The sequence below is a fragment of the Ascaphus truei genome, chromosome 15 (genome assembly GCF_040206685.1).
Source record: "Ascaphus truei isolate aAscTru1 chromosome 15, aAscTru1.hap1, whole genome shotgun sequence".
NCBI classification, from domain to species: domain Eukaryota; kingdom Metazoa; phylum Chordata; class Amphibia; order Anura; family Ascaphidae; genus Ascaphus; species Ascaphus truei.
The window spans coordinates 18456997-18483376 of record NC_134497.1 but is presented as its reverse complement, the minus strand read 5'-3'; the positions used below and the strand labels follow the sequence as shown (position 1 = coordinate 18483376).

The window sequence follows — 26380 nt, the reverse complement described above, 5'->3', positions numbered from 1 at the left end:
GGAGAGACAGTGAGAAAGGGAGGGAGAGACAGTGACAGAGAGGGAGGGAGAGACAGTGACAGAGAGGGAGGGAGAGACAGTGACTGAGAGGGAGGGAGAGACAGTGACAGAGAGGGAGGGAGAGACAGTGACAGAGAGGGAGGGGGAGAGACAGTGACAGAGAGGGAGGGAGAGACAGTGACAGAGAGGGAGGGACAGACAGTGAGAGAGAGGAAGGAAGAGAGTGAGAGAGGGGGTAGAGACAGTGAGAGAGGGAGAGAGAGACAGTGGGAGACGGAGTGAGAGAGGAAGAGACTGTGAGAGAGAGAAGGATGGAGAGACAGTGAGAGAGAGAGAGGGAGGGAGAGAGAGGCAGTGAGAGAGGGAGGGAGAGAGAGAGAGAGGGTGGAAGAGACACACAGAGAGAGAGGGAGGAAGAGACAGTGAGAGAGGGAAGGAGAGACAGGGAGAGATAGAGGGGGAGAGAGAGGGAGGGAGAGACAGTGAGCGAGCGAGAGAGAGGGAGAGACAGCGAGCGAGAGAGACGGAGGGAGGGAGAGACAGTGAGCGAGAGAGGGAGGGAGAGACAATGAGAGAGCGGGAGTGAGGGAGAGACAGTGAGAGAGTGGGAGTGAGGGAGTGAGAGTGGGAGTGAGGGAGAGACAGTGAGAGAGGGGGGGAGGAGCCATAAGATGTGTTATATTTTAGCACAACTTAGTAAATTCGGCCCAGATGCTGCACTCACTTCTGGTTTGTTTTTTTATGTCCTTGGAGGGGTCCAACCAGTTCTGTAACAAGAGGAGCAAAGTCAGTATATAGTTCTACTAGTGCAGCCACCTCCGGGGTGGGAGCCTGACATTGGCGCGGCCGCCTCCGGGGTGGGAGCCTGACATTAGCGCGGCCGCCTCCGGGGTGGGAGCGGGACATTAGTGCGGCCGCCTCCGGGGTGGGAGCGGGACATTAGTGCGGCCGCCTCCGGGGTGGGAGCGGGACATTAGTGCGGCCGCCTCCGGGGTGGGAGCGGGACATTAGTGCGGCCGCCTCCGGGGTGGGACCCTGACATTAGTGCGGCCGCCTCCAGGGTGGGAGCCTGACATTAGTGCGGCCGCCTCCGGGGTGGGAGCCTGACATTAGTGCGGCCGCCTCCGGGGTGGGAGCGGGACATTAGTGCGGCCGCCTCCGGGGTGGGAGCGGGACATTAGCGCGGCCGCCTCCGGGTTGGGAGCGGGACATTAGTGCGGCCGCCTCCGGGGTGGGAGCGGGACATTAGTGCGGCCGCCTCCGGGGTGGGAGCGGGACATTAGCGCGGCCGCCTCCGGGGTGGGAGCGGGACATTAGCGCGGCCGCCTCCGGGGTGGGAGCGGGACATTAGCGCGGCCGCCTCCGGGGTGGGAGCGGGACATTAGTGCGGCCGCCTCCGGGTTGGGAGCAGGACATTAGTGCGGCCACCTCCGGGGTGGGAGCGGGACATTAGTGCGGCCGCCTCCGGGGTGGGAGCGGGACATTAGTGCGGCCGCCTCCGGGGTGGGAGCCTGACATTAGTGCGGCCGCCTCCGGGGTGGGAGCGGGACATTAGTGCGGCCGCCTCCGGGGTGGGAGCGGGACATTAGCGCGGCCGCCTCCGGGTTGGGAGCGGGACATTAGTGCGGCCGCCTCCGGGGTGGGAGCGGGACATTAGTGCGGCCGCCTCCGGGGTGGGAGCGGGACATTAGCGCGGCCGCCTCCGGGGTGGGAGCGGGACATTAGCGCGGCCGCCTCCGGGGTGGGAGCGGGACATTAGCGCGGCCGCCTCCGGGGTGGGAGCGGGACATTAGTGCGGCCGCCTCCGGGTTGGGAGCAGGACATTAGTGCGGCCACCTCCGGGGTGGGAGCGGGACATTAGTGCGGCCGCCTCCGGGGTGGGAGCGGGACATTAGTGCGGCCGCCTCCGGGGTGGGAGCCTGACATTAGTGCGGCCGCCTCCGGGGTGGGAGCGGGACATTAGTGCGGCCGCCTCCGGGGTGGGAGCGGGACATTAGTGCGGCCGCCTCCGGGGTGGGAGCCTGACATTAGTACGGCCGCCTCCGGGGTGGGAGCGGGACATTAGCGCGGCCGCCTCCGGGGTGGGAGCGGGACATTAGCGCGGCCGCCTCCGGGGTGGGAGCCTGACATTAGCGCGGCCGCCTCCAGGGTGGGAGCGGGACATTAGGGCGTCCGCCTCCGGGGTGGGAGCGGGACATTAGTGCGGCCGCCTCCGGGGTGGGAGCGAGACATTAGTGCGGCCCCCTCCGGGGTGGGAGCCTGACATTAGTGCGGCCGCCTCCAGGGTGGGAGCGGACATTAGGGCGGCATCCTCCGGGGTGGGAGCGGGACATTAGTGCGGCCGCCTCCGGGGTGGGAGCGGGACATTCGGGTGGCCGCCTCCGGGGTGGGAGCGGGACATTAGCGCGGCCGCCTCCGGGGCGGGAGCGGGACATTAGTGCAGCCAGCTCCGGGGTGGGAGCGGGACATTAGCGCGGCCGCCTCCGGGGTGGGAGCGAGACATTAGGGCGGCCGCCTCCGGGGTGGGAGCCTGACATTAGCGCGGCCGCCTCCGGGGTGGGAGCGAGACATTAGGGCGGCCGCCTCCGGGGCGGGAGCGGGACATTAGCGCGGCCGCCTCCGGGGTGGGAGCGGGACATTAGTGCGGCCGCCTCCGGGGTGGGAGCGGGACATTAGCGCGGCCGCCTCCGGGGTGGGAGCGGGACATTAGTGCGGCCGCCTCCGGGGCGGGAGCGGGACATTAGCGCAGCCGCCTCCGGGGCAGGAGCGGGACATTAGCGCGGCCGCCTCCGGGGCAGGAGCGGGACATTAGCGCGGCCGCCTCCGGGGTGGGAGCGGGACATTAGCGCGGCCGCCTCCGGGGTGGGAGCGGGACATTAGTGCGGCCGCCTCCGGGGTGGGAGCGGGACATTAGTGCGGCCGCCTCCGGGGTGGGAGCCTGACATTAGTGCGGCCGCCTCCGGGGTGGGAGCGGGACATTAGTGCGGCCGCCTCCGGGGTGGGAGCGGGACATTAGTGCGGCCGCCTCCGGGGTGGGAGCGGGACATTAGTGCGGCCGCCTCCGGGGTGGGAGCGGGACATTAGTGCGGCCGCCTCCGGGGTGGGAGCGGGACATTAGTGCGGCCGCCTCCGGGGTGGGAGCGGGACATTAGTGCGGCCGCCTCCGGGGTGGGAGCGGGACATTAGTGTGGCCGCCTCCGGGGTGGGAGCGGGACATTAGTGCGGCCGCCTCCGGGGTGGGAGCCTGACATTAGTGCGGCCGCCTCTGGGGTGGGAGCCTGACATTAGTGCGGCCGCCTCTGGGGTGGGAGCGGGACATTAGTGCGGCCGCCTCCGGGGTGAGAGCCTGACATTAGTGCGGCCGCCTCCGGGGTGGGAGCGGGACATTAGTGCGGCCGCCTCTGGGGTGGGATCCTGACATTAGTGCGGCCGCCTCCGGGGTGGGAGCGGGACATTAGTGAGGCCGCCTCCGGGGTGGGAGCGGGACACTCACCTTCTGGCTGTCCGTGTCACAGAATGTCAGACCGAAGTAATCCTTCTCCAGCAGGTTGAGGTGCGCACATACCGTGTCAAACAGGACCTGTCCCCGCGCGTGTTTCTGTCACACAGGAGAGAGGACAAATGAGGAGAAAGTGTGTGTGTGTTTATAAAGGTGTGCGCTTGTGTCTGAGTCTTGTGTAAATGTGTCAGTGTATGTGTGTTTCTCACTGTGCGTGTGTCTGTCAGCACATTCCTCTCAGTTAATAAGTATGTACAGGTGTGTATCTGAGTGCTTGTGTGTATATCCTCCCAGTGAGTGTGTACATGTGTGGGTGTGTCTGAGCATGTATATCCATACGTGTGCGTCACTGAGCACATGTGAATGTGTATCCTCTCAGTGAGCGTACGTGTTTGTGTGTGTTTGTCTGAGCGTGTGTTTGTATCTTCTCAGTGAGTGTGTGTGTGTGTGTGTTTGTATCCTCTCAGTGAGTGTGTATTCTCAGTGAGTGTGTACATGTGTGTGTCTGAGCATGTGTGTGTATCCTCTCAGTGAGTGTGTGTGTGTATCCTCTTAGTGACTGTGTACGTGTGTGTATCCTCTCAGCGAGTGTGTACGTGTGTGTGTATCCTCTCAGTGAGTGTGTATCCTCTCAGTGAGTGTGTACGTATCCTCTCAGTTAGTGTGTACATGTGTGCGTATCCTCTCAGTGAGTGTGTATGTGTACGTGTGTGTATCCTCTCAATGAGTGTAAACGTGTGTGTTGTGATACCATCACTGTCCTCTAGAGGCTGGAACAGTGCAGGAAGTGTGCTTTTCAGTCCATAGAGAGTTAATTCGTCAAAGAGAAGCCAGCAGCAGCTGCTTACTAATGGAGTTAATCAGCCTGCCCTGAGTGAACAAGGAAGGGGTTTAAAAAAACAGACTGAAAGCTGCTATGCTGAGAGACTGGTTTCCCCAGAGAAGGGGGAGATAGAAGTGCTCCCCAGCTGCGGAAGCTGGTACAGAGGACCTACAGTGGAGTTTCTCTGGGCTCAACGTGGGGCTGAGTTCCCTTAGGAAGAAAGGAGGAGAGACCGTGCTCAAGCAGAGACGTCTGCTCCAAAGGACTTGCAAACAGAAGCAAAAAAACCTTTATTGCAGGTATGCAAAGACTGTGTAGATTGTTGCGTATATCAGGGCATGTTTTAGGGGTGGGAACCAGCTTAGCTGGCCATCCAACTAGTGAGGGCGAAAGCTACGGTGTGGTTACCTTTCCCTAAAGGGAATAGGTGTTATTTTTATGTTTTGTTTGGACTTAAAGGGACAGTGGGCCTGTTGTATGATTTAATCCCTGTAAATAAAACCCCTGCAGTTAAACTATAAACAGTGTTTTCAGCCTTAAATTGGGACAAAAGAGACTGCAACGTGGTGTGGGCATCACAGAGTGTATCTTCTCAGTGAGTGTGTGTATGTATCCTCTCAGTGAATTTGAGAGTATCCTCTCGGTGAGAGTGTGAGAGTATCCTCTCGGGGTGAGTGTGAGAGTATCCTCTCGGTGAGAGTGTGAGAGTATCCTCTCGGGGTGAGTGTGAGAGTATCCTCTCGGTGAGATGGTGAGAGTATCCTCTCGGTGAGATGGTGAGAGTATCCTCTCGGTGAGATGGTGAGAGTATCCTCTCGGTGAGATGGTGAGAGTATCCTCTCGGTGAGAGTGTGAGAGTATCCTCTCGGGGTGAGTGTGAGAGTATCCTCTCGGTGAGATGGTGAGAGTATCCTCTCGGTGAGATGGTGAGAGTATCCTCTCGGTGAGATGGTGAGAGTATCCTCTCGGTGAGAGTGTGAGAGTATCCTCTCGGGGTGAGTGTGAGAGTATCCTCTCGGTGAGATGGTGAGAGTATCCTCTCGGTGAGATGGTGAGAGTATCCTCTCGGTGAGATGGTGAGAGTATCCTCTCGGTGAGATGGTGAGAGTATCCTCTCGGTGAGAGTGTGTCAGCCCCGTCCCCTGCGCCTCTCACCTCCACCTCACACTCGTAGTGTGAGGAGTCGAGTAGGGTCACCCTGCAGAGGGCGCTCTTGGAATTTCGGGGTGTTTTTTGAGGTGAGCGTTGGGTGTGTGTTGGTGTGGTTCTCTCAGACGCCCCATCTGTGTCTCGTGACTCTCGCTCCTCGCCCTGTGGGGTCAGAGGGGACACGTTAGAGAGGTGCCGACCCAGGGACCAGCATGCACTGCCATGTAATCCATTAGACACCAGGACTACAGGGACCAGCATGCACTGCGGTATAACACATTATATACCAGAACTACAGGGACCAGCATGCACTGCGGTATAACACATTATATACCAGAACTACAGGGGCCAGCATGCACTGCGGTATAACAAATTATATACCAGGACTACAGGGACCAGCATGCACTGCGGTATAACAAATTATATACCAGGACTACAGGGACCAGCATGCACTGCGGTATAACACATTATATACCAGAACTACAGGGACCAGCATGCACTGCGGTATAACAAATTATATACCAGGACTACAGGGACCAGCATGCACTGCGGTATAACATTATACACCAGGACTACAGGGACCAGCATGCACTGCGGTATAACACATTATATACCAGAACTACAGGGACCAGCATGCACTGCGGTATAACACATTATATACCAGGACTACAGGGACCAGCATGCACTGCGGTATAACAAATTATATACCAGGAGTGCAGGGACCAGCATGCACTGCGGTATAACACATTATATACCAGGACTACAGGGACCAGCATGCACTGCGGTATAACAAATTATATACCAGGAGTGCAGGGACCAGCATGCACTGCGGTATAACATTATACACCAGGACTACAGGGACCAGCATGCACTGCGGTATAACACATTATACACCAGGAGTGCAGGGACCAGCATGCACTGTAGGATCTCCCCTTATATAGGCTCTATATGATTTGGGGAGAAAAAAAGACGGTGTATAATCAGCGCTAGAAATTACAAATGATAATAATGAATAATATACCTCTATAGGAATACCCCCTATTGGTGGGCTAGGCTGCCCGGAGAAATACTGATTCATACAAATCAGATGACAGGATATAAACAGAAAGAAAAACCGGCGCCTTACAAGTCCAATAGTGTGACTATGGAAGTCCAATTGGTGAAGGAAAGTGTCCCAATAATTAGACCTTTCAGGTCTATGAGTGCCAGATGGTCTGATGTGGCTTCCGCCGGCCGCTCAAGTGATATGTGGAATAAACACAAAGAGAATTATAGTGCAATATGCTAACAAATGTCACTCAGAAACTGACATGCGCGCCAACACAAACACAACATTTAAGACAGACCATACAGACCAAGACACTACCCAACAAACAAGACAAACAATAGCAAGGCTGAAATTAATACAAGCTAATTTAATAAAAGATAAAACAACATAAATGATAGTTAAGCGGATGACCGAGAGACCGCCGGTCCGGATGGTGTAAAACCGGGACCCTACTCACGAGAGTTCAGAAGTAAGTGGGCAAGGAAAGTCGGTCGTGAATTGGAAGTTTCTCCTTCTGGTCACACTATGGAGCGTTTCTTGTAAACCCTCCTGTAGTTCCCCGCGTCTCTGGGGCGGACGCTCCGTCACTGGGGGGCGGACCTCGCGCGAGACGGAAGGAGTACTCAACCACAAGGTCCGCCCCCCAGTGACGGAGCGTCCGCCCCAGAGACGCGGGGAACTACAGGAGGGTTTACAAGAAACGCTCCATAGTGTGACCAGAAGGAGAAACTTCCAATTCACGACCGACTTTCCTTGCCCACTTACTTCTGAACTCTCGTGAGTAGGGTCCCGGTTTTACACCATCCGGACCGGCGGTCTCTCGGTCATCCGCATAACTACCATTTATGTTGTTTTATCTTTTATTAAATTAGCTTGTATTAATTTCAGCCTTGCTATTGTTTGTCTTGTTTGTTGGGTAGTGTCTTGGTCTGTATGGTCTGTCTTAAATGTTGTGTTTGTGTTGGCGCGCATGTCAGTTTCTGAGTGACATTTGTTAGCATATTGCACTATAATTCTCTTTGTGTTTGTTCCACATATCACTTGAGCGGCCGGCGGAAGCCACATCAGACCATCTGGCACTCATAGACCTGAAAGGTCTAATTATTGGGACACTTTCCTTCACCAATTGGACTTCCATAGTCACACTATTGGACTTGTAAGGCGCCGGTTTTTATTTATGTTTCTATATGATTTGGGGTTACATGGGGTACAGATGCCGGGCGAGGCACCATTGTGCTGGTGTGAGCTGCTTCCTTACCTCCCCGTACCCCCGCACATCCTCACTGTCCCCCAACCTGTCACAGGCACCTACGCTGTTAGCGGGGGGCTGCGGGGTGTCTGGGGGCAGCACAGCAGCATTGGGGACCCCATCCTGTGCTGGACTCTCCCGGGCAGGATGCAGGTCCGAGTCCGGCTCTGTCATGGCGTCTGCTTAATCTGATGGGGGAAACAGAGAGCGCGAGTGTGAGAGGCACAGAGAGAGCGCGTGCGAGTGTGAGAGGCACAGAGAGAGAGAGAGCGTGAGTGTGAGAGGCACAGAGAGAGAGCGCGAGTGTGAGAGGCACAGAGAGAGCGCGTGCGAGTGTGAGAGGCACAGAGAGAGAGCACGAGTGGCACAGAGAGAGAGCGCGAGTGGCACAGAGAGAGAGCGCGAGTGTGAGAGGCACAGTGAGAGCGCGTGAGTGTGAGAGGCACAGAGAGCGCGCGAGTGTGAGAGGCACAGAGAGAGCGCGCGAGTGTGAGAGGCACAGAGAGAGTGCGCGAGTGTGAGAGGCACAGAGAGAGCGCGCGAGTGTGAGAGGCACAGAGAGAGCGCGCGAGTGTGAGAGGCACAGTGAGAGCGCGCGAGTGTGAGAGGCACAGAGAGAGCGCGCGAGTGTGAGAGGCACAGAGAGAGCGCGCGAGTGTGAGAGGCACAGAGAGAGCGTGCGAGTGTGAGAGGCACAGTGAGAGCGCGCGAGTGTGAGAGGCACAGAGAGAGAGCGCGAGTGTGAGAGGCACAGAGAGAGAGCGAGTGTGAGAGGCACAGAGAGAGCGCGAGTGTGCGAGGCACAGAGAGAGAGCGCGAGTGTGCGAGGCGCGAGTGTGAGAGGCAGAGAGAGAGAGCGCGAGTGTGAGAGGTACAGAGAGAGCCCGTGTGAGTGTGAGAGGCACAGAGAGAGAGCGCGAGTGTGAGAGGCACAGAGAGAGAGCACGAGTGTGCGAGCCACAGAGAGAGAGCGCGAGTGGCACAGAGAGAGATCGCGAGTGGCACAGAGAGAGAGCACGAGTGGCACAGAGAGAGAGCGCGAGTGTGAGAGGCACAGAGAGAGAGCGCGAGTGTGAAAGGCACAGAGAGAGAGCGCGAGTGTGAGAGGCACAGAGAAAGCGCGTGCGAGTGTGAGAGGCACAGAGAGAGCGCGTGCGAGTGTGAGAGGCACAGAGAGAGCGCGTGCGAGTGTGAGAGGCACAGAGAGAGCGCGTGCGAGTGTGAGAGGCACCGAGAGAGCGCGAGTGGCACAGAGAGAGAGCGCGAGTGGCACAGAGAGAGAGCGCGAGTGGCACAGAGAGAGAGCGCAAGTGGCACAGAGAGAGAGCGCGAGTGTGAGAGGCACAGAGAGAGAGCGCGAGTGTGAAAGGCACAGAGAGAGCGCGAGTGTGCGAGGCACAGAGAGAGAGCGCGAGTGTGAGAGGCACAGAGAGAGCGCGAGTGTGAGAGGCACAGAGAGAGAGCGTGAGTGTGAGAGGCACAGAGAGCGCGAGTGTGCAAGCGCGAGAGGCACAGAGAGAGCGCGTGCGAGTGTGAGAGGCACAGAGAGAGAGCGCCAGTGTGAGAGGCACAGAGAGAGCCCGTGCGAGTGTGAGAGGCACAGAGAGAGCGCGAGTGGCACAGAGACAGCGCGAGAGAGAGCGCGTGAGAGGCACAGAGAGAGCGCGTGAGAGAGGCACAGAGAGAGCGCGTGAGAGCGGCACAGAGAGAGCGCATGAGAGGCACAGAGAGAGCGCGTGAGAGAGGCACAGAGACAGCGCGTGAGAGAGGCACAGAGAGAGCGCGTGAGAGAGGCACAGAGAGAGCGCGTGAGAGGCACAGAGAGAGCGCGTGAGAGCGGCACAGAGAGAGCACGAGTGCGAGAGGCACAGAGAGAGAGCGTGAGAGAGGCACAGAGAGAGCGCGTGAGAGAGGCACAGAGAGAGCGCGTGAGAGCAGCACAGAGAGAGCGCGAGTGCGAGAGGCACAGAGAAAGCGCGTGAGAGAGGCACAGAGAGAGCGCGAGTGTGAGAGGCACAGAGAGAGCGTGCGAGTGTGAGAGGCACAGAGAGAGCGCGCGAGTGTGAGAGGCACAGAGAGAGCACGCGAGTGTGAGAGGCACAGAGAGAGAGCGTGAGTGTGAGAGGCACAGAGAGAGCGCGCGAGTGTGAGAGGCACAGTGAGAGCACGTGAGTGTGAGAGGCACAGAGAGAGAGCGTGAGTGTGAGAGGCTCAGAGAGAGCGCGAGTGTGCGAGGCACAGAGAGAGCGCGAGTGTGCGAGGTACAGAGAGAGCCCGTGTGAGTGTGAGAGGCACAGAAAGAGAGCGCGAGTGTGAGAGGCACAGAGAGAGAGCGCGAGTGTGAGAGGCACAGAGAGAGAGCACAAGTGTGAGAGGCACAGAGAGAGAGAGCGCGAGTGTGAGGCACAGAGAGAGCACGTGCGAGTGTGAGAGGCACAGAGAGAGAGCACGAGTGTGAGAGGCACAGAGAGACAGCGCGAGTGTGAGAGGCACAGAGAGAGCGCGAGTGTGAGAGGCACAGAGAGAGAGCGCGAGTGTGAGAGGCACAGAGAGAGAGCGCGAGTGTGAGAGGCATAGAGAGAGCGCGTGCGAGTGTGAGAGGCACAGAGAGAGCGCGTGCGAGTGTGAGAGGCACAGAGAGAGAGCACGAGTGGCACAGAGAGAGAGCGCGAGTGGCACAGAGAGAGAGCGCGAGTGGCACAGAGAGAGAGCGCGAGTGGCACAGAGAGAGAGCGCGAGTGGCACAGAGAGAGAGCGCGAGTGGCACAGAGAGAGCGCGAGTGTGAGAGGCACAGAGAGAGAGCGCGAGTGGCACAGAGAGAGCGCGAGTGTGAGAGGCACAGAGAGAGAGCGCGAGTGTGAAAGGCACAGAGAGAGAGCACGAGTGTGAGAGGCACAGAGAAAGCGCGAGTGTGAGAGGCACAGAGAGAGCGCGTGCGAGCGTGAGAGGCACAGAGAGAGCGCCTGCGAGTGTGAGAGGCACAGAGAGAGCGCCTGCGAGTGTGAGAGGCACAGAGAGAGCGCCTGCGAGTGTGAGAGGCACAGAGAGAGAGCGCGAGTGGCACAGAGAGAGAGCGCGAGTGGCACAGAGAGAGAGCGCGAGTGGCACAGAGAGAGAGAGAGAGAGCGCGAGTGGCACAGAGAGAGAGCGCGAGTGGCACAGAGAGAGAGCGCGAGTGTGAGAGGCACAGAGAGAGAGCGCGAGTGTGAGAGGCACAGAGAGAGAGAGCGCGAGTGTGAGGCACAGAGAGAGCACGTGCGAGTGTGAGAGGCACAGAGAGAGAGCACGAGTGTGAGAGGCACAGAGAGACAGCGCGAGTGTGAGAGGCACAGAGAGAGCGCGAGTGTGAGAGGCACAGAGAGAGAGCGCGAGTGTGAGAGGCACAGAGAGAGAGCGCGAGTGTGAGAGGCATAGAGAGAGCGCGTGCGAGTGTGAGAGGCACAGAGAGAGCGCGTGCGAGTGTGAGAGGCACAGAGAGAGAGCACGAGTGGCACAGAGAGAGAGCGCGAGTGGCACAGAGAGAGAGCGCGAGTGGCACAGAGAGAGAGCGCGAGTGGCACAGAGAGAGAGCGCGAGTGGCACAGAGAGAGAGCGCGAGTGGCACAGAGAGAGCGCGAGTGTGAGAGGCACAGAGAGAGAGCGCGAGTGTGAGAGGCACAGAGAGAGAGCGCGAGTGGCACAGAGAGAGCGCGAGTGTGAGAGGCACAGAGAGAGAGCACGAGTGTGAGAGGCACAGAGAAAGCGCGAGTGTGAGAGGCACAGAGAGAGCGCGTGCGAGTGTGAGAGGCACAGAGAGAGCGCCTGCGAGTGTGAGAGGCACAGAGAGAGCGCCTGCGAGTGTGAGAGGCACAGAGAGAGCGCCTGCGAGTGTGAGAGGCACAGAGAGAGAGCGCGAGTGGCACAGAGAGAGAGCGCGAGTGGCACAGAGAGAGAGCGCGAGTGGCACAGAGAGAGAGAGAGAGAGAGCGCGAGTGGCACAGAGAGAGAGCGCGAGTGGCACAGAGAGAGAGCGCGAGTGTGAGAGGCACAGAGAGAGAGCGCGAGTGTGAAAGGCACAGAGAGAGAGCGCGAGTGTGCGAGGCACAGAGAGAGAGCGCGAGTGTGAGAGGCACAGAGAGAGCGCGAGTGTGAGAGGCACAGAGAGAGAGCGTGAGTGTGAGGCACAGAGAGCGCGAGTGTGCAAGCGCGAGAGGCACAGAGAGAGCGCGTGCGAGTGTGAGAGGCACAGAGAGAGAGCACCAGTGTGAGAGGCACAGAGAGAGCCCGTGCGAGTGTGAGAGGCACAGAGAGCGCCAGTGTGAGAGGCACAGAGAGAGCGCGAGTGTGAGAGGCACAGAGAGAGCGCGTGCGAGTGTGAGAGGCGCAGAGAGAGCGCGAGTGGCACAGAGACAGCGCGAGAGAGAGCGCGTGAGAGGCACAGAGAGAGCGCGTGCGAGTGTGAGAGGCGCAGAGAGAGCGCGAGTGGCACAGAGACAGCGCGAGAGAGAGCGCGTGAGAGGCACAGAGAGAGCGCGTGAGAGCGGCACAGAGAGAGCACGAGTGCGAGAGGCACAGAGAGAGCGCGTGAGAGAGGCACAGAGAGAGCGCGTGAGAGAGGCACAGAGAGAGCGCGTGAGAGAGGCACAGAGAGAGCGCGTGAGAGCGGCACAGAGAGAGCGCGTGAGAGAGGCACAGAGAGAGCGCCAGTGTGAGAGGCACAGAGAGAGCGCGAGTGTGAGAGGCACAGAGAGAGCGCGTGCGAGTGTGAGAGGCGCAGAGAGAGCGCGAGTGGCACAGAGACAGCGCGAGAGAGAGCGCGTGAGAGGCACAGAGAGAGCGCGTGCGAGTGTGAGAGGCGCAGAGAGAGCGCGAGTGGCACAGAGACAGCGCGAGAGAGAGCGCGTGAGAGGCACAGAGAGAGCGCGTGAGAGCGGCACAGAGAGAGCACGAGTGCGAGAGGCACAGAGAGAGCGCGTGAGAGAGGCACAGAGAGAGCGCGTGAGAGAGGCACAGAGAGAGCGCGTGAGAGAGGCACAGAGAGAGCGCGTGAGAGCGGCACAGAGAGAGCGTGCAAGCGGCACAGAGAGAGCGCGTGAGAGCGGCACAGAGAGAGCGTGCAAGCGGCACAGAGAGAGCGCGTGAGAGCGGCACAGAGAGAGCGCGAGTGTGAGAGGCACAGAGAGAGCGCGTGAGAGAGGCACAGAGAGAGCGCATGAGAGCAGCACAGAGAGCGCGAGTGCGAGAGGCACAGAGAAAGCGCGTGAGAGAGGCACAGAGAGAGCGCGAGTGTGAGAGGCACAGAGAGAGAGAGCGTGCGAGTGTGAGAGGCACAGAGAGAGCGCGCGAGTGTGAGAGGCACAGTGAGAGCACGTGAGTGTGAGAGGCACAGAGAGAGAGCGTGAGTGTGAGAGGCTCAGAGAGAGCGCGAGTGTGCAAGGCACAGAGAGAGCACGAGTGTGCGAGGTACAGAGAGAGCCCGTGTGAGTGTGAGAGGCACAGAGAGAGAGCGCGAGTGTGAGAGGCACAGAGAGAGAGCGCGAGTGTGAGAGGCACAGAGAGAGCACGCGAGTGTGAGAGGCACAGTGAGAGCACGTGAGTGTGAGAGGCACAGAGAGAGCGTGAGTGTGAGAGGCTCAGAGAGAGCGCGAGTGTGCGAGGCACAGAGAGAGCACGAGTGTGCGAGGTACAGAGAGAGCCCGTGTGAGTGTGAGAGGCACAGAGAGAGAGCGCGAGTGTGAGAGGCACAGAGAGAGAGCGCGAGTGTGAGAGGCACAGAGAGAGAGCACGAGTGTGCGAGCTACAGAGAGAGAGCGCGAGTGTGAGAGGCACAGAGAGAGAGAGTGCGAGTGTGAGAGGCACAGAGAGAGCACGTGCGAGTGTGAGAGGCACAGAGAGAGAGCACGAGTGTGAGAGGCACAGAGAGAGAGCACGAGTGTGATAGGCACAGAGAGACAGCGCGAGTGTGAGAGGCACAGAGAGAGCGCGAGTGTGAGAGGCACAGAGAGAGAGCGCGAGTGTGAGAGGCACAGAGAGAGAGCGCGAGTGTGAGAGGCATAGAGAGAGCGCGTGCGAGTGTGAGAGGCACAGAGAGAGCGCGTGCGAGTGTGAGAGGCACAGAGAGAGCGCGTGCGAGTGTGAGAGGCACAGAGAGAGAGCACGAGTGGCACAGAGAGAGAGCGCGAGTGGCACAGAGAGAGAGCGCGAGTGGCACAGAGAGAGAGCGCGAGTGGCACAGAGAGAGAGCGCGAGTGGCACAGAGAGAGAGCGCGAGTGGCACAGAGAGAGCGCGAGTGTGAGAGGCACAGAGAGAGAGCGCGAGTGGCACAGAGAGAGAGCGCGAGTGGCACAGAGAGAGCGCGAGTGTGAGAGGCACAGAGAGAGAGCGCGAGTGTGAAAGGCACAGAGAGAGAGCACGAGTGTGAGAGGCACAGAGAAAGCGCGTGCGAGTGTGAGAGGCACAGAGAGAGCGCGTGCGAGTGTGAGAGGCACAGAGAGAGCGCCTGCGAGTGTGAGAGGCACAGAGAGAGCGCGTTCGAGTGTGAGAGGCACAGAGAGAGCGCCTGCGAGTGTGAGAGGCACAGAGAGAGAGCGCGAGTGGCACAGAGAGAGAGCGCGAGTGGCACAGAGAGAGAGAGAGAGAGCGCGAGTGGCACAGAGAGAGAGCGCGAGTGGCACAGAGAGAGAGCGCGAGTGTGAGAGGCACAGAGAGAGAGCGCGAGTGTGAAAGGCACAGAGAGAGAGCGCGAGTGTGCGAGGCACAGAGAGAGAGCGCGAGTGTGAGAGGCACAGAGAGAGAGCGAGTGTGAGAGGCACAGAGAGAGAGCGTGAGTGTGAGGCACAGAGAGCGCGAGTGTGCAAGCGCGAGAGGCACAGAGAGAGCGCGTGCGAGTGTGAGAGGCACAGAGAGAGAGCACCAGTGTGAGAGGCACAGAGAGAGCCCGTGCGAGTGTGAGAGGCGCAGAGAGAGCGCGAGTGGCACAGAGACAGCGCGTGAGAGAGGCACAGAGAGAGCGCGTGAGAGAGGCACAGAGAGAGCGCGTGAGAGAGGCACAGAGAGAGCGCGTGAGAGAGGCACAGAGAGAGCGCGTGAGAGAGCGCGCGAGCGGCACAGAGAGAGCGCGCGAGCGGCACAGAGAGAGCGCGCGAGCGGCACAGAGAGAGCGCGTGAGAGAGGCACAGAGAGAGCGCGCGAGCGGCACAGAGAGAGCGCGTGTGAGAGGCACAGAGAGAGCGCGTGAGAGAGGCACAGAGAGAGCGCATGAGAGAGGCACAGAGAGAGCGCGTGAGAGCGGCACAGAGAGAGCGCGAGTGCGAGAGTAACAGAGAAAGCGCGTGAGAGAGGCACAGAGAGAGCGCGAGTGCGAGAGGCGCAGAGAGAGCGCGCGAGAGAGAGAGAGAGAGAGAGAGTGTGTGTGTGTGTGGCACAGAGAGGAAGGAAGAGGTCATCCTACATGAGATATAAGTGTGTAAATATTTTCTGTAAAGAGTGTAAATAAGATGTAAAATTGTATATTCTAATTTGGTTGTTTTTGTAAAATAGTTTTTTTTTAAATAATAATAATAAAAATACCCTACATTAGATATAACCACAGGACTGTCTGAGCCTGTCCCGGATACTCTGCAGGCAGGTCACCTTACATTACATATACACACAGGACTGTCTGAGCCTGTCCCTGATACTCTGCAGGCAAGTCACCTTACATTACATATACACACAGGACTGTCTGAGCCTGTCCCGGATACTCTGCAGGCAGGTCACCTTACATTACATATACATACAGGACTGTCTGAGCCTGTCCCTGATACTCTGCAGGCAGGTCACCTTACATTACATATACACACAGGACTGACTGAGCCTGTCCCGGATACTCTGCAGGCAGGTCACCTTACATTACATATACACACAGGACTGACTGAGCCTGTCCCGGATACTCTGCAGGCAGGTCACCTTACATTACATATACACACAGGACTGTCTGAGCCTGTCCCGGATACTCTGCAGGCAGGTCACCTTACATTACATATACACACAGGACTGTCTGAGCCTGTCCCGGATACTCTGCAGGCAGGTCACCTTACATTACATATACACACAGGACTGTCTGAGCCTGTCCCGGATACTCTGCAGGCCGGTCACCTTACATTACATATACATACAGGACTGTCTGAGCCTGTCCCTGATACTCTGCAGGCAGGTCACTGCAGGCAGGTCACCTTACATTACATATACATACAGGACTGTCTGAGCCTGTCCCTGATACTCTGCAAAATACAATTTTTAAAAAATCTCGGACTAAGGAAATATTTTAGTTTGTATCAAATAATGCAGAAAAGTCCCAGATAAGCTGCAGTCGCCCCACTGCATGGAGAGGAGGGGTTCTCCACCCACACAGAGCGCTCTGCAGAGTGGGGGAGTCCCGGGGGTCCCCAGCAGTCATTTCATTCTGCAGACTGGGGGGAGGGGGGAGCTGACATCTCCAGTGTACAAACTCTGCACGTCTCCCCCTCTCACTGACATTATAACCATGAGATGAGAGAGAGAGGGGGGGGAGAGAGAGAGGGGGGGGGAGGGAGAGAGAGGGGGGGGAGGGAGAGAGAGGGGGGGGGAGGGAGAGCGAGGGGGGGGGAGGGAGAGCGAGGGGGGGGGAGGGAGAGAGAGGGGGGGGGAGGGAGAGAGAGGGGGGAGGGAGAGAGAGGGGGGGAGGGAGAGAGAGGGGGGGAGGGAGAGAGAGGGGGGGGAGGGAGAGAGAGGGGGGGGAGGGAGGGGGGGAGGGAGAGAGGGGGGAGAGAGAGAGAGGGGAGAAAGAAAGGGGGGAGAGAGAAAGAGAGGTGGAGAGAGGAGGGGGGAGAGAGGAGGGGGGAGAGAGGAGGGGGGGGAGAGAGAGGAGGGGGGGAGAGAGAGGAGGGGGGGAGAGAGAGGAGGGGGGAGAGAGAAGGGGGGGGGAGAGAGAAGGGGGGGGGGGAGAGAGGAGGGGGGGAGAGAGAGAGGAGGGGGGGGAGAGAGAGAGGAGGGGGGAGAGAGGAGGGGGGAGAGAGGAGGGGGGAGAGAGGAGGGGGGAGAGAGAGAGGAGGGGGGAGAGAGAGGGAGAGAGAGGGGAGAGAGAGGGGAGAGAGAGAGAGAGAGAGAGAGAGAGAGGGGAGAGAGAGAGAGAGAGATAGAGGGGGGGAGAGAGAGAGGGGGAGAAAGAGAGAAGGGAGAGAGAGAGAGAGAGAATGTGTGTGTGTGTGTGTGTGTGTGTGTGTGTGTGTGTGTGTGTGTGTGTGTGTGTGTGTGTGTGTGTGTGTGTGTGTGTGTGTGTGTGTGTGTGTGTGTGTGTGTCACAGACTGCGGGGGGGGGGGGGGGGAGAAGAACCATGAGAAGGGGCATGTAAGAGAGCATCCCCCCACAGATGAGGGGGAGACATTCTCTGTAGGCACACGCCACCTGCCACAATGCTGCTCTCATCTTGTGAGACAGAACATTACTCCAAACGCAGGGCGTATAAACGCAAAGGGTGTACAGCAGGGGCGGCCAACGTCAGTCCCGAAGGGCAACCAACAGGCCAGGTATTTGGGATATCCCTGCTTCAGCACAGGTGGCTCAATCAGTGGCCAACTCCAGTTCTCAAGGGCCACCAAACCTTGTTGGTGGCCCTTGAGGACTCGAGTTGGCAAATGACAGCGCCACTGATTGAGCCACCTGTGCTGAAGCAGGGATATCCCAATACCTGGCCTGTTGGTGGGACTGGAAATGACCCCTTGCCCCTCCCCCCTGGCGTATACTATAATACGAAGCGATATAGAGTATACTGGGTCACTATGTACAAAGGTTTTATGGAGAGATGGCTGAAAGTGATGGGAAGAAGGTCTCAGTCAAATGAAATAACGTTCTTTTAATGATGCAACTGTTAAAATGGGCGAGTAGAAAATAAAAGTGAATCCACAAAGCGGCATAATAAAGGCTGAAAAGGGACGCGCGTCCATCGAGACCGACCGATAAAACTGCAGTGACTGCTTCTGCTGGGAGCAATGTGTGTGCGGGTCATTGCAACAAACTGACGAATATATACTAGATAATTCTGAGAATGGAACCAAGTTACTGTCAATATGCTGGTAACAGGGTCATTATTAAAGTGTAACCCAGTGTCTTCCAACAGGGGTTCCCAGGGGTTCCCCGGGCGTCCCTAAAGGGTCCCGGTCCTTTGAAAATCGGACCAAATACAGAAGAATTTACAATGCAGCTGATCTCAGAGGCGCTATAGTTCCCTATAACTCCTCCTATTACCCCATATAACCGCTCCCTATAACTCCTATTACTCCATATAACCGCTCCCTATAACTCCTCCTATTACCCCATATAACTGCTCCCTATAACTCCTCCTATTACCCCCTATAACCCCTCCCTATAACTCCTCCTATTGCCCCATATAACTGCTCCCTATAACTCCTATTATTCCATATAACTGCTCCCTATAACTCCTCCTATTACCCCATATAACCCTTCACTATAACTCTTCCTATTACCCCATATAACTGCTCCCTATAACTTCTATTACCCCATATAACCGCACCCTATAACTCCTCCTATTACCTACTCCATATAACCAGTCCCTATAACTCCTCCTATTACCCCATATAACAGCACCCTATAACTCTTCCTATTACCCCATATAACCCCTCCCTATAACTCCTCCAGGATGGGCTGCAGGTGAGCTCCTGCAGGGGAGCCAGGATGGCCTTAGACCCAGGGGTTGGTGGCTGTGAGTTGGAGATGGAAGTAGGAGAGGCTGCAGGCTGCAGCAGTGGTGTAGGCCTTGGTGAGGCTGATTGCAAGGTACAGGAGAGTTTGGAGAGAAAGGAAAGAGCAGAACAGAGTCTGCTTAAGAAAGAAGAGAAACGAGCTTTATTGATGAAGTATAACAGGAAGGTAGAAGAATCGGAAATAGAAAATATTAAATTAAAGAGATGTCGTGGTCGTGAGATAGACGTGCGCAAGAAGCAAATAAATCATCTGCATGTTGAATTAACCCGGTTGGAGGTTGAGATTGCTAAAATAACAGGGGTTCCAGTCAGACAGAAACGTTCCCTTTTAAAAAAACTGTTGAAATGCTAACCCAAAGTGCTGAGCCGGGTGCTGAGCAGGGCGCAGAGCGGGGCGCAGAGCAAAATGCTGAGCAGGGTGCAGAGCAAAGTGCAGAACAAGGCGCAGATTCAGATTGTGGAAATGGAAGCCAAAACCCCATTAAATGTTCTCAAGAAAAGATAAGTTTGGTGATGCCTAAAAGAAGTGGGAGAGAAACTAGATCCCAGAACAAGTCCGCAGTGTCTAAAGATAAAACAGAGAACTTATCCCAGGAAAATTCTTATTCAGATCCTGACAGTTTTTAATTCAACCAACTGCCAAGAAAACCCCAAAGGGTAAAGCTGCAAAAAAAAAAAGAAAGCAAAGGACCAGCGGCTAAAGGTTTCTACAGGAGAAGGTAACAGCCCTGTAATAGGGTCCAAAGACTTCAGGGAAGGGGACTCACCTCACGGTGTATCAGACTGTGAGCAAGAATCTGTTCCACAGCTTCCAGCATCCCAGGGGTTAATAGCAGAAGCGGCAGAAGATCTGATTAAAAGACCATTGCATGCAAAGAAAGCAGCAGACACCTGTGATGTTGGGTTATCTCAGACTCCCACGCTGGGAGACGTTAAAGAAATTACAAAGAATTCTGGAGAGCAGCAAAGTAAGGACCTAGAAACTCTGAGAGGAGATCAGCTGGAAATGGAGTTCGTACCTGAGAGCAGTGAGCCAGAGAACCCATGCTCCCCTGGACTTACAGAACCACCCCCTGCTTATTAGCAGGTCCTGTGATTCAGAACTCTGAGAGGGGAGAACAGGAGGTGGTAATTAGCAGCAATGGAGACAGCATTAACCCTGTAGTGCCTGGGAGTGAAATTAAGGTTGTAGAGACTGAAAGTGCTGCTCCTATCCAAACAGTTTCTGATAATAGAGTGGCCCAATCAGAAGATGGGGTAAAGCAAAGTAATGGCATTAAGGTAACCCCAGTTCACACAGCTCCCCCTTCAGCCTGGAGTGGGAGATCCTTTGTAAGAGCTGTGACCAGAAATGCACAACCTTTAAAAAGGAGGAATGTGGTAAAGTTGAGGTGTAATGGCAGTGAGGAGATGAAGCCTGGCAGGATTTTTGAAGGAAGACATCTATTGAAAGAATCCTTGGGCTTCAGAGCAGATGACATTTATGCACTTATCCATGTTCCAGGTTCATGCGAATACGATGTCAGCTTTAAGAGGCCTCAGGCTCTGAACTATTTCTGGACAAAATATGAGAGTCTTAAAAATTCTGAATTATAGAAGTCCTTTGCAACTATTCCTGTGTCCAAACCGGAAACAAAGTCGGTAACAATTCTCTTCAGACACTAATTAGTCCCAATATCAGATATTCTGATATGGCTTGGCAGACAATGCGAAGTACTGGCTCCACCTACAAGAATTATGGATGAAAAAGATATTTGGATTGGAGGTTGGAAAGTGCAAGTCAGACTTTGGCGACATGGCAATGTTACAAAGCATCTGCCCAACTCCTTTTTCATAGGAAGAGAAAAGGGAAATTGTTTTTACTATGGTCAGCCAACCTTGTGCCATAGATGTGGTTCAGCCAGACATTTAAGCATGTCTTGTGATGTTCTAAAATGCAACTTGTGCCAGTCAGTCCTTGGGCCACGAGGGAGCAAGTTGTACAAACATCAGATGTAATTTATGCGATAAATTTGGACATTCCTACACGAATTGCGCAGAAGCCTGGCATAATATTTCAAAAGTATGGGAGCAAGAAGTGGACTTCAAAGACAATGAAGCACTTTACGACCGGGCCCTGAAAGTTGCCGACAGAATATGTCCGGATCCGCCTGCAGACTGGATTGGTCTGGTTCAGCCAAGAGATGGCGCTTGCCTTGATCCTCCTGGGGACAGAGCTTGTCCTGGACCGCCTGTGGATGCAGTTTGCCCAGATCCACTTACAGAAGAAACAATTATTGAGAGTGTAAACAGGGCCCAGGGAATATCAGAAGACCCCTTAGAGGGAACTTCCTCAAATTTACACCCAGCAGAGGAACAATTTGGGGAAATAGATGATCCTACTGTAGCCGGGACCCCGTTTTCTCACCCAATTGTTGTTGTGGGGTGGGAGATGTTGCACCTAGGGAACGCTCCGATAACGGAGGTTCCGCGTAAAGGGAGCCACCATGTTTAGGTTGGCGCCGGCGCAGACTTGGCCCGGCAGGAGGTTGCGCATGCGCAGAGCAGGGTAACAAAGCCCGCGAAGGAGGAGAGCTCAGGGAGGAGGGGAGTTAGGGGACTACGGGTCCCAGCAGCCCCGTGGTCCCCCGTGACGCGCCAGAACCAATCAGGTACGCGTATAGGGAGGAAAAGGAAGTGGTGGGGTGCACGAGGAGTCAGAGCTAGCTGTCGGAGGAAGGAGAAGGAGCTCCAGTGTAGGGAGGCAGTCCGCCCGTACGTAGGCCGCATGCCCCAGGCCCAGTTAGGCCCTGAGCCCCAGTAGTGTGCAGCTGAGCTAGGGACTGGCCATAGTCAGGTTCCGGACCCCCTTACCGTGACACGATCACTACCGGGACTGTTCTAATTCAGCGGGAGGCCTGGGACCAGGCCCCGCCACTAATTCGCAGTGTGTCTGGGTGGGATCGCCCCGGACACCTACGGGTGACGTCATCTCCTCCCACGCCGATCCTTTGTGAAGATAGTTGCAGAACCGGGTACAGGAGTGCCCGGCAGGTAAACTCCAAGTGCACCAACGGTACCATTCTCACTCCGGGACACGGTGGCTGCGAAGTCACACACTTATACACCTACTGACTCACAAAGAGTGGGGGAACGAATTCCAAAAGGGAGCTGGACACGGGGTGGGATCACCCGGTGAAGGGAGATTGAGCGTTCCGCAGGACGCTGGTAGTAGTGTCTCCTCTAGGGAGGGGCACCTGTTGACTAACCTGATGGTTGCCACAAGTAAAGCATATTGGTTACGGTATTGCTGTGCGTGTGTGTGTTCATGTACATAAGTTCCTGCGAAGACCCACTTCCCCTCGGATGGAAGCTGTCGCAGGTGGAGGCGCTGCACCAAGTTATCAGTATTGTGAGCACCCCAGGCTCTCCGTGGCAGAGGCTTAGGCCCTGTGAGCCTACAGGTTATACAGCACATGGTAGTGGCCTGTGTTCGATAGGAACCAGGACTACACTACTATGATGGAAACCCAAGTGAGTGAAAATAATAAAGAAAAAGAAAGTGAGCAGCTTTGGGCACAGGGGAAAAAGAAAAGGAAGAAGAGCATGGTAAAAAAAACTTGGAGGCACTCTTCGACGTCCTATATAATGTGTATAAAGGGAATGTGAAGTTGCTAGTTCGTACATAATGTGCAGTCTTTGTTTGAAATGTTTTTCTATGAAATGTAATGTTGGAATTTTTTTCAATAAAAAGAGTTCCTCCTATTACCCCATATAACTGCTCCCTATAACTCCTCCTATTACCCCATATAACCGCTCCCTATAACTCCTCCTATTACCCCATATAACTGCTCCCTATAACTCCTCCTATTACCCCATATAACCGCTCCCTATAACACCTCCTATTACCCCATATAACCGCTCCCTATAACTCCTCCTATTACCCCATATAACCCCTCCCTATAACTCCTCCTATTACCCCATATAACCCCTCCCTATAACTCCTCCTATTACCCCATATAACTGCTCCCTATAACTCCTCCTATTACCCCATATAACCGCTCCCTATAACACCTCCTATTACCCCATATAACCGCTCCCTATAACTCCTCCTATTACCCCATATAACCCCTCCCTATAACTCCTCCTATTACCCCATATAACCCCTCCCTATAACTCCTCCTATTACCCCATATAACTGCTCCCTATAACTCCTCCTATTACCCCATATAACCGCTCCCTATAACTCCTCCTATTACCCCATATAACTGCTCCCTATAACTCCTCCTATTACCCCATATACCCACTCCCTATAACTCTTCCTATTACCCCATATAACTGCTCCCTATAACTCCTCCTATTACCCCATATAACCGCTCCCTATAACTCCTCCTATTACCCCATATAACTGCTCCCTATAACTCCTCCTATTACCCCATATAGCTGCTCCCTATAACGCCTCCTATTACCCCATATAGCCGCTCCCTATAACTCCTCCTATTACCCCATATAACCGCTCCCTATAACTCCTCCTATTAGCCCATATAACCCCTCCCTATAACTCCTCCTATTACCCCATATAACCGCTCCCTATAACTCCTCCTATTACCCCATATAACCGCTCCCTGTAACTCCTCCTATTACCCCATATAACCCCTCCCTATAACTCATCCTATTACCCCATATAACCGCTCCCTATAACTCCTCCTATTAGCCCATATAACCTCTCCCTATAACTCCTCCTATTACCCCATATAACCGCTCCCTATAACTCCTCCTATTACCCCATATAACCCCTCCCTATAACTCATCCTATTACCCCATATAACCACTCCCTATAACTCCTCCTATTACCCCATATAACCACTCCCTATAACTCCTATTACCCCATATAACCACTCCTATAACTCCTCCTATTACCCCATATAACCGCTCCCTATAACACCTCCTATTACCCCATATAACCGCTCCCTATAACTCCTCCTATTACCCCATATAACCGCTCCCTATAACTCCTCCTATTACCCCATATAACCGCTCCCTATAATTCCTTCTGTTACCCCATATAACCACTCCCTATAACTCCTCCTATTGCCCCATATAACCTCTCCCTATAACTCCTTCTGTTACCCCATATAGCCCCTCCCTATAACTCCTATTACCCCATATAGCCCCTCCCTATAACTCCTTCTATTACCCCATATAACCCCTCCCTATAACTCATCCTATTACCCCATATAACCGCTCCCTATAACTCCTCCTATTACCCCATATAACCCCTCCCTATAACTCATCCTATTACCCCATATAACCACTCCCTATAACTCCTCCTATTGCCCCATATAACCTCTCCCTATAACTCCTTCTGTTACCCCATATAGCCCCTCCCTATAACTCCTATTACCCCATATAGCCCCTCCCTATAACTCCTTCTATTACCCCATATAACCCCTCCCTATAACTCATCCTATTACCCCATATAACCGCTCCCTATAACTCCTCCTATTACCCCATATAACCGCTCCCTATAACTCCTCCTATTACCCCATATAACCGCTCCCTATAACTCCTCCTATTAGCCCATATAACCTCTCCCTATAACTCCTCCTATTGCCCCATATAACCTCTCCCTATAACTCCTTCTGTTACCCCATATAGCCCCTCCCTATAACTCCTATTACCCCATATAGCCCCTCCCTATAACTCCTTCTATTACCCCATATAGCCCCTCCCTATAACTCCTTCTATTACCCCATATAGCCCCTCCCTATAACTCCTCCTATTACCCATATAGCCCCTCCTTATAACTCTTATTGGCACATATACCCATTCCATGCAGTCAGTCTCCCACACGCATGTCCCCGCACTGCCATGCCCTCTGTGTGCCCTCCCTGCACGGCAATGTCACCCAACCGGTTCTGGCAGGTGGGAGGGTGGTGCTCTGCCTGCTGGCCATGCCATACACATAGGGTGAGGGGGTGTGCTTATGGTGGAAGGGACTGTTGGGGGACCCCAACAATGCAAAAAGAAACATCAGCGACGTCGTCACCCTGAAATATATCAACCCCACTGAGTGCCACAGGGGTCAGCCATGTGTTAGAGGCCCTGTCACTTCCCATCTGTCTCTTATCTTCCCATCTGTCTCTTATCTCTATCACTTCCCATCTGTCTCTTATCTCTATCACTTCCCATCTGTCTCTTATCTCTATCACTTCCCATCTGTCTCTTATCTCTGTCACTTCCCATCTGTCTCTTATCTCTGTCACTTCCCATCTGTCTCTTATCTTCCCACCTGTCTCTTATCTCTATCACTTCCCATCTGTCTCTTATCTCTGTCACTTCCCATCTGTCTCTTATCTCTGTCACTTCCCATCTGTCTCTTATCTCTGTCACTTCCCATCTGTCTCTTATCTCTGTCACTTCCCATCTGTCTCTTATCTCTGTCACTTCCCATCTGTCTCTTATCTCTGTCACTTCCCATCTGTCTCTTATCTCTGTCACTTCCCATCTGTCTCTTATCTCTGTCACTGTCCCCTTCTCTCTCTGTCACTGACCCCTCTATCCCCTTCTCTCTGTCACTGTCCCCTCTATCCCCTTCTCTCTGTCACTGTCCCCCTCCCTCTATCCCCTTCTCTGTCACTGTCCCCTCTGTCCCCTTCTCTCTGTCCCCTTCTCTCTGTCACTGTCTCCCTCCCTCTATCCCCTTCTCTGTCACTGTCCCCTCTGTCCCCTTCTCTCTGTCACTGTCCCCTTCTCTCGGTCCCCTTCTCTCTGTCACTGTCCCCTTCTCTCTGTCACTGTCCCCTCTGTCCCCTTCTCTCTGTCACTGTCCCCTTTGTCCCCCTCGCCTCATTCTCTCTGTCACTGTCCCCTTCTCTCTGTCACTGTCCCCTCTGTCCCCCTCTCTCTGTCACTGTCCCCTTCTCTCTGTCACTGCCTCCTCTATCCCCTTCTCCCTGTCACTGTCCCCTCTGCCTCATTCTCTCTGTCACTGTCCCCTTCTCTCTGTCACTGCCTCCTCTATCCCCTTCTCCCTGTCACTGTCCCCTCTGTCCCCTTCGCCTCATTCTCTCTGTCACTGTCCCCTTCTCTCTGTCACTGTCCCCTCTCTCTGTCACTGTCCCCTCTGTCCCCTTCGCCTCATTCTCTCTGTCAATGTCTCCTCTGTCCCTTCTCTCTGTCCCTGTCTCCGCTAGGTGTCACTGTCCCTTCTCTGTCACTCACGTCAGGCAGGGATAGCTGAGCCCTCAGACAGGAACACGTTCCTGCTAAATAGCCACGGTGACTGCACAGCTATCTCCCATTGCCCTTAGAATAAAGGGACAATGATTGTGGGTTAGGGGGCAGCATACTGAAAGGAGGAGGATGTCACTTATAAAGCTGCCCGCTTGGCAGAAGGTAAAGTTTAGTGCGTGAGCGATCAGCGCGAGACTCACGTCAGACCAAACCGCTGGGCATTTTATAGCGCTGCTCTCTCCTAATGACGCTAACGCCAGGGGTTAACCGGAAGCAGCTATAGGGGGCAATAGGAGGAGTTATAGGGAGCGGTTATATGGGGTAATAGGAGGAGTTATAGGGAGCGGTTATATGGGGTAATAGGAGGAGTTATAGGGAGCGGCTATATGGGGTAATAGGAGGCGTTATAGGGAGCGGTTATATGGGGTAATAGGAGGAGTTATAGGGTGCGGTTATATGGGGCAATAGGAGGAGTTATAGGGAGAGGTTATAGGGTGTAATAGGAGGAGTTATAGGGAGCGGTTATATGGGGTAATGGTTATATGGGGTAATAGGAGGAGTTATAGGGAGAGGTTATATGGGGTAATAGGAGGAGTTATAGGGAGGGGTTATATGGGGTAATAGGAGGAGTTATAGGGAGAGGTTATATGGGGTAATAGGAGGAGTTATAGGGAGA

General features: G+C 55.2%; 1 protein-coding gene across 15 annotated transcripts in view; it reads right to left on the bottom strand.

The window, feature by feature from the left end:
- The window catches only part of EPB41L1 (erythrocyte membrane protein band 4.1 like 1), an 88022-nt gene that overhangs the window by 45109 nt on the left and 16533 nt on the right, over positions 1-26380 (bottom strand). For 14 of the 15 annotated variants that reach the window (XM_075571874.1, XM_075571872.1, XM_075571875.1 and 11 more), the window contains exons 2-5: positions 7778-7956; positions 5478-5633; positions 3494-3598; positions 725-767 (exon numbers count right to left, since the gene is read on the bottom strand). In XM_075571874.1, the coding sequence (XP_075427989.1) occupies positions 725-767; positions 3494-3598; positions 5478-5633; positions 7778-7942 (469 nt within the window). In that variant the 5' untranslated portion in view covers positions 7943-7956. The remainder of the gene's footprint in view (positions 1-724; positions 768-3493; positions 3599-5477; positions 5634-7777; positions 7957-26380) is intronic. The other variant, XM_075571869.1, reaches the window with a different exon arrangement.